This window comes from Physella acuta, unplaced genomic scaffold (assembly GCF_028476545.2).
Source record: "Physella acuta isolate Inbredline_101_S28 unplaced genomic scaffold, ASM2847654v3 ptg000357l, whole genome shotgun sequence".
In the NCBI taxonomy this organism is placed as follows: Eukaryota; Metazoa; Mollusca; class Gastropoda; family Physidae; genus Physella; species Physella acuta.
In genome coordinates this window covers 1-9,377 of record NW_026731876.1, presented here as the reverse complement: position 1 = coordinate 9,377, position 9,377 = coordinate 1, and the positions used below count along the sequence as shown (strand labels likewise).

The 9,377-nt window shown below is 38.5% G+C and overlaps 1 protein-coding gene across 5 annotated transcripts; it reads right to left on the bottom strand.

Moving 5' to 3' along the window:
- Positions 1 to 159: 159 nt before the first annotated feature.
- LOC131941358 (uncharacterized) lies at positions 160 to 5,227 on the bottom strand. Of its 5 annotated transcripts, XM_059300595.1 has the most exons (7): positions 5,106 to 5,198; positions 5,008 to 5,024; positions 3,730 to 3,915; positions 2,558 to 2,664; positions 1,683 to 1,819; positions 964 to 1,148; positions 160 to 293 (listed from the first exon to the last, which is right to left on the bottom strand). In XM_059300595.1, the coding sequence occupies exons 3-7, from the start codon at positions 3,895 to 3,897 to the stop codon at positions 213 to 215; spliced, it is 678 nt and encodes a 225-aa protein (XP_059156578.1). In that variant the 5' UTR covers positions 3,898 to 3,915; positions 5,008 to 5,024; positions 5,106 to 5,198; the 3' UTR covers positions 160 to 212. The 5 variants fall into 5 exon arrangements, with proteins under 5 accessions (XP_059156578.1, XP_059156576.1, XP_059156577.1 ...); XM_059300593.1 differs by lacking the exon at positions 5,008 to 5,024 and having other exon boundaries at positions 5,087 to 5,227; XM_059300594.1 differs by lacking the exon at positions 5,008 to 5,024 and having other exon boundaries at positions 5,033 to 5,208.
- Between the last annotated feature and the right edge of the window lie 4,150 nt (positions 5,228 to 9,377).

The following is a 9,377-nucleotide window of genomic DNA, read 5'->3' as shown; positions in this document are numbered from 1 at the left end:
TTTTGTTGATTTTTTTCTGTATAACTCATTCTATGGTTATAACATGTAAAAAATAGATCATTGGTGCTTCAATTTAATAATTGTTTCACCCATGATATACATAGTGACATTAGAAAATATTTTTGTAAAAAAAAACAACAAAAAAAACTAAGAGTGTACAACAGTTCAAAATATATTTTATTCATTCTATGCACCCAAATGTGGATGAGAAGTTACTTGAGTTGTGCTACCAAAGCCTTGCCTAGTGAAGTCGATGAGGCAGGATTTTGTCCAGTGATCAGCCGACCATCCACCTACACAAGAAAGAAAACCATTTTTGTTAGTCGTCATTTGAACCAAGTAAAATAAGCAGTCTACAAGAGTCCTACTGGAGCACTAGATGTAGACTACAGCTGCGGGTAGATTAGGGCTACGTGTAGACTTGCACTATGGCTATATGTGTGAAGTGATCCACCCACCACGACATTCTCCTGCCATTTGTTTTAGACTAGCACTAAAGCTATGAGTGTATGTGTAAAGTGATCCACCCACCACGACATTCTCCTGCCATTTGTTTTAGACTAGCACTAAAGCTATGAGTATATGTGTGAAGTGATCCACCCACCACGACATTCTCCTGCCATTTGTTTTAGACTAGCACTAAAGCTATGAGTGTATGTGTGAAGTGATCCACCCACCACGACATTCTCCTGCCATTTGTTTTAGACTAGCACTAAAGCTATGAGTATATGTGTGAAGTGATCCACCCACCACGACATTCTCCTGCCATTTGTTTTAGACTAGCACTAAAGCTATGAGTGTATGTGTGAAGTGATCCACCCACCACGACATTCTCCTGCCATTTGTTTTAGACTAGCACTAAAGCTATATGTGTGAAGTGATCCACCCACCACGACATTCTCCTGCCATTTGTTTTAGACTAGCACTAAAGCTATGAGTGTATGTGTGAAGTGATCCACCCACCACGACATTCTCCTGCCATTTGTCCGCCTTGCTGAAGCTTGCCCCCAGCTGACCCAGGCGAGTCTCCAGCATGAATGGCATTTGATCGGACAGCTGGACGGCGTCCTCCTCGTCGTTGCTGAAGCAGGTCACCTTCTTGCCCTTGACGATAGAGCTGCCGTCTGCCAGTTTTATGGGGACCAGGCCTACAGAGTCAAACGTAGCTAGATCTAGTTATCTTGTACGACTAAAGCAAGTATAAAATTCAATGCAACATAACCCCCCCCCCCCCCACTCGCACGAGATTAGGTTATATCAATCTTAAAAAAAACTCACGTTTCTGGAATAGCATAGTGAAATAAACTTTGCATTTAAAAATTAAATTGTAATTGCCTTATTTGCCTTGTTCTTATGAAAAATGGTTTAATTAAAATAAAGGACTAAATTAGTAATACATGTATCGTAGGACAGATGATCATGCACACTATCTCCATTCTTCGCCTTTCTAACCCTTGGTGGTAAAAATGGATGGCGATTTAGGTTTCATTTTCTCACAACGATACGATAACGAGCTAGATCTAGTACGATCGTCAACCTACCATCTGTCAGGCCCAAGACAGACTAAACTAAATCAAACCCCGAAAGCCCATGACCAAAGGAAAATCAAGCCTGAAACTGAAAGCCCGTGACTGACTAACCAGAATCAAACCTTCAAGCCCATGACAAACGTAAAATCAAACCTGCAGGGCCATGACACACTGCTGCAACCACCCCTCCATGGTCGTAAACGTGAGCCGTTATTTTAGCAATCGTCTCGTCTGTTGCCAGATCAAACATCGGTCCATGTCCTCCAGGGTACAGCACAGCGGCGTAGTCACTGAGGGGGAGACAGAAGAATCGTTCCAATAGGCACTTTTTAAATGTCAAGTAAACAAGCAATAGGTTTCTGTAACTAAACTACATACAACATTTTCAACATTTTGTAGAATCTCTATAGAAGAGCGTAGGAATTCAAGACAAAGCTGCTGTTATTTTCCCCAAACTGAAGACTGCCAGACATGCGGACTGTGGGCATTCTTCATTTACACATTTCCATCATCACAACTTGACAGACCCCCCCCCCCCCCCACTCGGTAATGGGCGCAACCCATGTACATGTCAACCATTTTGGTCGTCTGGTCGGGGAAGTAGTGACCCATGCACAAGTAAATTTTGGTGGGACTGGTCGGGGAGGTAGTGACCCATGCACAAGTAAATTTTGGTGGTCTGGTCGGGGAGGTAGTGACCCATGCACAAGTAAATTTTGGTGGTCTGGTCGGGGAGGTAGTGACCCATGCACAAGTAAATTTTGGTGGTCTGGTCGGGGGGGGGGGGGAGGTAGTGACCCATGCACAAGTAAAATTTTGGTGGTCTGGTCGGGGAGGTAGTGACCCATGCACAAGTAAATTTTGGTGGTCTGGTCGGGGAGGTAGTGACCCATGCACAAGTAAATTTTGGTGGTCTGGTCGGGGAGGTAGTGACCCATTCACAAGTAAATTTTGGTGGACTGGTCGGGGAGGTAGTGACCCATGCACAAGTAAATTTTGGTGGTCTGGTCGGGGAGGTAGTGACTGACCTGGCCTTGACCTGGGATGGTGTTTTTGTGTTGTTGACCAGTGCCTGAGCCGCGGCATCATTGAGGAACCACTGGCACACGTCATCGTCTTTACTGCTGTTAGGATCCTGAAGAGACACACAGACACACGGGTATAGGTATAGGACACACACAGACCTAAGTACACACGGGTATAGGTATAGGACACACGGGTATAGGTATAGGACACACGGGTATAGGTATAGGACACACGGGTATAGGTATAGGACACACGGGTATATGACCAACACAGACCTAAGTACACACGGGTACAGGACACACACAGACCTAAGTACACACGGGTATATGACCCACACAGACCTAAGTACACACGGTATCAACACTGGATTGACTCTAAATTAAAAGTCTAAATGAGGGTAGCTCGGCCCGTTTCATTGTTGATCAGACTCAACATTTGTTCACGATACCGGTCGATAGCCCTTGTTGTTCTGAGGTTCACATGCGTCATAGATCATAGATAAACTGCAATATGGTGCAGGGGGCATAGAGTTCGGCGCAGGGGCATATATATTATATAATATATATATACATATATATATATATACATATATATATACATATATATATATATACATATATATATACATATATATATATATACATATACATATATATATACATATATATATATATATATACATATATATATACATATATGTATACATATATATATACATATATATATATACATATATATACATATATATATACATATATATATATACATATATATATACATATATATATACATATATATATACATATATATATACATATATATATACATATTTATATACATATATATATACATATATATATACATATATATATACATATATATATACATATATATATACATATATATATACATATATATATAAATATATATATACATATATACATACATATATATATACATATATACATATATATATATATATACATATATATATATATATATATATATATATATATATATATATATATATATATATATATATATATATATATATTTATATGATTCGATGAGACTTGATCATTGGACTGTCCACCATTTAAAAATTAAAACCTGTACAAGACTGTCCAATAAAAGAAACTTAGAGTATTGTAGACGATATTCGCTTCAGACGTACCAATGGTGCTACCCCTCCCTTTGGGCTGATGACGTCAATGTTGGTGAAACCAGAGTCCAGCAGGACCTTGTAGGGGTGTGCAAGTTCTGGAAGGTACCAGCCTGTCGGCTTGCCTGTGGCCGGGAACTTGTCCACGCTGGTCAGTACGACGAGGATTTTCTTGCTCATTGTGGGTGGTCAACTTATCTACATGGGGCGGTCACAGGGGATGGAATTAAATAACATGGATGAAACAGTTGGGAGCAGGAATACAAGATAATCACACAGTGAAGAAAGTAGAGAGAGCTGTGCGAGGGATGTGTGTGCAAGCTATGGATGAGAGCTGTGTGTTTATGTGGGTGAGTGATGTGTGAGAGAGCTGTATGTGTGTGTGAGAGAGCTAAGTGTGAGGGAGCTACCGCCCACACCATTTCTAGCTGAAACGAAATAATTTGTAACATTTTAAACAGGTCTTTACCGCCTTGGCTTAAAGGCGGGTTACACCAAGCTAAAGCCGGCTTGCCACTAATGCGCTGATTAAATCTAGTCAGGAAAATGTACGACAGCCTGGTAAAAATGGCCGGGGACGCCACACGCAATGTGAGGTTTTATTCACATCTACACCTGTGCTACAGAATCGAATCACACCTTGGCCTATTTTGGATATAAATATCCCATGTCTAGACGTGTTGAGTACATATTGATTTACCCTTCGCTGGTCACAACATGAGCAGGTTGTTTCATCTATTTTAATACATCCTACATTTTAACTTGCCAGATTGGATTAGATTTTAGAAAGATAAATGTAACATTTTTGTGATTCCTGAAGTGCTGATCACATTTCCCCCGTCGCCTTGTGGGAGTTTGGTTGTAGCCACCCCTGCACGTTTGCATACACGCATGAGATAACTATCTACCGATATCCTAAAATATTTAATTAAAAAATATTCGTACCGTACGTCTAGCGTTGGAGTTTCAAACCTTAACATTTAATGTTATGTTAAACTACAGCCAAGAACAGGTGCACTAAACAGACGAACTATGGTCCCACTAAATCACAAAATGATATCTCTACTCAAGTATATTGAAACTGCATACATTTATCTCTTAGCTGATACATATACATATGCAATTTTAACACAACGCATTTCGTGGATTAGCACACAGATCAAATTGCAAAAATTATAAGAACTAAATTTAACCTTGTATTTACAGGCTACCTACTGAATGGCTACAACCGGCATTAAGACAGCAAGCCTGGCTACACCTTGAGACAGCACGACTATGGCTACACCTTACCTTCAGACAGCAAGACTTGCTACACCTTCAGACAGCAAGACTGTTGCTACACCTTCAGACAGCAAGACAGTTGCTACACCTTCAGACAGCACGAGTGTGTGGCTACAGCTTCAGACAGCACGATTGAGTTGTGGAGAAACTTGCTGCGTCATGTGTGTGTGTGTTTGTGTGGTGTGTGTGTGTGCTGGGGCAGGTAGATAGCGCGGCCCGCTGAGCGGCACAGGCCGCCCTGAGTGACGGGGCACGGTGAACTGACGGCGGTCACACACGAGTAGTCAGCCCAGTGGCGGAACTAGAAAAAAAAGGCTCCCCCGCAAAGAAAAAATTATATATATATATATATATATATATATATATATATATATATATATATATATATATATATATATATATAATCTATATCCTAACTGAGTAATTTAGTCTATTTCATTGCAATATATAACCATTCTGAGAGAACAAACCAGAAATTTTTTTGTCCAAACCAATTGTGAGACAATATAGGATCACAAATATGCTGGTCAAAAATATATAAAGAGGTTAGCTTGATTCGTGAATGGTTTCTCGCGTTATGTTTATTTTTTTCATTTTTGGCTTTTATAATATCAATTTTGAAAACATTGATTTTTATAGCTATACTATTGTAAAGTAAGTCTTATTTAAATAACAATTCAGAGAATTAATTGCTTTTTAATATACATAGTACAAAACTATTTAAATGAGCTTCGTGGGCATCCTTATTTTAAAGAAGGACAGTAAGTCATGGAAGTAGTGTGAATGTTTACCTACCTTTCAAACTATAGCTCTAGTAGATTTTAAATTATTTTTCTACGCAACAATCTCTGCTATAGTAGACCTGTTGTTTTTTTTTTTTACAAAACCACTTTCATAATGTATGAAAAACATATTTTTTGAAAAAAAAAATGCATTGTTTTTTGGTCGGAACTGGGCCCCTAAACGTCCTGGGCCCCCCCGCATTGCGGGGTCTGGCGGTATGGTAGTTCCGCCCCTGAGTCAGCCACTCAACTGGAGCCAAATGAGCACAGAATTAATTCGTTATCCACTGTCATCGCCAGCATCTATCTGAGCAGTGTTTCTTCCAGATCTTTTTCTCCGGGGGGGGGGGGGGGGGGGCGGACACTGTTTAAAGTATATCTTTTCTATATAAATTCCATTTCGTTCGGGAGGGGGGGGGGGGGTGGGGTAGACTTTCTCAGCCCCCCCCCCCCACAAGAGGTGCCTGTAAGAAACTCTGTGTATGAGTCGGCCAAACAACGTCATAATATTAGATTTGTTAGGCTCGCTGACACAACAGTCGCACGCTAGTAGATCTAGATAGGGGAGTTTTTATAACACACGTTGGATGATTAGATCCACGGGTGCCCAATTTAAACGTTATCTTTGTTTTCATTGACAATTATTATAATATCTATTCCTCCCTAAAAAGTTTAGTGGCCTATATATATATATATATATATATATATATATATATATATATATATATATATATATATATATATATATATATATATATATATATATATATATATATATATATATGTGTGTGTGTGTGTGTGTGTGTATTTTTACGCGCGTGTGTGTACGTGTGCATTAGGATGGACCTAGTGTGCCAAATTTGGAACGGGAGGTTTAGTTAAAATATTCCTGACGGTATGGTGATAGGCCTTACAAAAAAAAAAAAAAAAACCAAACGTTTTTATTACTTAACAACCATGACTCAGCATTTAAAAAATACGTTTAGCTTGCAATCGCATGAATATGTCAAATAACCGCTAATTTCGTTGTGAAAGTTAAATGACGAAAACAAATTTCTATCTCAGGTGATCACACAGAAGCTGATAACTTGGGTCTAGATCACATTGAGGCTGATAACTTGGGTCTAGACCACATTGAGGCTGATAACTTGGGTCTAGACCACATTGAGGCTGATAACTTGGGTCTAGACCACATTGAGGCTGATAACTTGGGTCTAGACCACATTGAGGCTGATAACTTGGGTCTAGACCACATTGAGGCTGATAACTTGGGTCTAGACCACATTGAGGCTGATAACTTTGGTCTAGACCACATTGAGGCTGATAACGTGGGTGTAGTTTTCGACGAAGCAAAAACAAGTAGCTAGAATGTCATGGAATCAACTTGGATAATTTGTCTAAACCGAGTGCGATAGAAAAGTGTGGATGTGTTGCATCCCTGTACTGCACAAAGGGTGATGACGATGATATCACGTCGAAAGAGTATATTATTATTAGTATTACCTTCCGGATAGACAAAAACTTCCAAACCAAAAACTAATAAAAAAAAAAACAACTCGAAAAAACCATTTTGAGGGAACAAACTAACAATTTAATGTAGGCACTCAAGAGTTAAGAAGGTAACAATTAGTCAAAAACAAACAAACAAACATGGCGTACAAATTTATCGTAACTGTCATGTACACACTAAACATGCACATCCACAAGTGTAGATTCATCCTCAAATGTGTACACACTCACTCGGTGAATGGCGGATATATGAACAAGATGGACGTGTATTAGAAACAACATAAGCAGTAATATACGTGCGAGTAGTTGCACTTTAAACAAGATTTAACACTATCAACATAAAATAAAGTAATTGTCCACATACAAAAAGAGGCTTTCTCTTCTCCAAGTATAAATAAACCCTTAGATAAATGATATCTATTGTAAGCACTGACCACACCCAAAAATGCGAAAATCTGGAACTCCCCAAACTACGCCTTATGTGGGCAGGTTACCACAATAAACCTGTCAAACACATTCAATATTTACAGAACAAGTAAAGAAAGCCTTTTAGATTTACCTACACGTCACTACATATTAAATAAGGCAAAACATAAATTATACAAATTTTATACAAATAAAAAGTAATGTGTGAAGTGCTGAAAAAAGATATAATAAATTAAAGTACACTAGATTCGGAAAATGCCTATGCATTAATAAAATAGTATGAAAATGATACAAATTAGAATACAATCTATGCATGCTAATGAATACAATCTATCCATGCTGATGAGCTTTCTTATTAAAAAAGTGAAACCTAAATGTTGACATACAGACGAGCATACAGCACAACGATTTGACAGTCAGTCACAGCCGCGTTGATGAGGACACATTGGTTTGTTGTACCAACACACAGAGCAAGCCAAAACAACATTCATGTATTATATATTCTTGTTTTTGTAACACAGTTTATGGGGTGTGGGGGAGGGTTCTGGTCGGCGGGGGAATTAGTGTTGACTGTTTCTAAGGTAACAAAGGGAACTCGTATGGCAAGGGAAGGAAAAGTAGACTAAAGTTAATTGAAATTGTACCATATTGGAAAACAAATTCTGAGCACTTTCAATACACAATTATGGCACACTTTTCAATTATGTAGTTTATCGTATGTATAGATATATAATGTATATATGTATATATAAATATTCAAACAAGTATTAGACAGCACATGACTACACAATATTTATTGGAAAAAAATAAAGCTCTGTTCAATAAAAGCGTCAAGTCAAATAATAAAATAAGTGTTGCTAAATTACAATAATCAATCTAGCAGTCTAAAAAAAGTAATTATTTAGGAACTAAAAACATAAATATTGACTAGATTTGTAATGTGAAGACTTTCCATACTCTCATCTTTCTTAGTTCATCGAACTTTGTACGCGGTTCAGTCAGCATACATTTGCCAGATAAAGTTTAGATAGTTACGCCGAAATTCGTTACGCCTGTCGCATTTGCATGTGACATTTACGATAATTTTGAATACTTTTAAATACTTTGGTAAAAATTCTGTCCTTATGTTTTCAATTTTTAACTGTCACAAATAAAAACGAAAAATTAATTTACAAAACCTGACATAAACTAGAATTACATTAAATTAATCCGCTTAACAGGTATAAAAAAATAATAGCGCACTCATTCTTACTTTTCAACGACTTTAAATAAACTAAAAATAGATTTGAATTGCTTGACATCCATTTGACGACCAGTTCGCGCGCTCACGTGCTGAGGATGAAGGGGCTGCCGGGAATCTCGTCATCGCCCCACTTGACGTGCAGTATGTGCTCACCAATATCCTGGACCTTGTAGCTGACGGTGTAAGACGTCTGGCTCACCTTCTTGATGGACAGCTCAGCCTCGGGGAACCCGCTGGGGGAGATCATACCGACGAACAGTACAGCGTTACCTGCACAGAAAGACAGCCATGCATGATATAAATGGATATACATAGGCGGATCTAGGGAGTGCATAGGGCTTAGCCTACCCCCTACCATTTTCGGCTCAAATGGGCTACATACACACACACACACACACACACACATATATATATATATA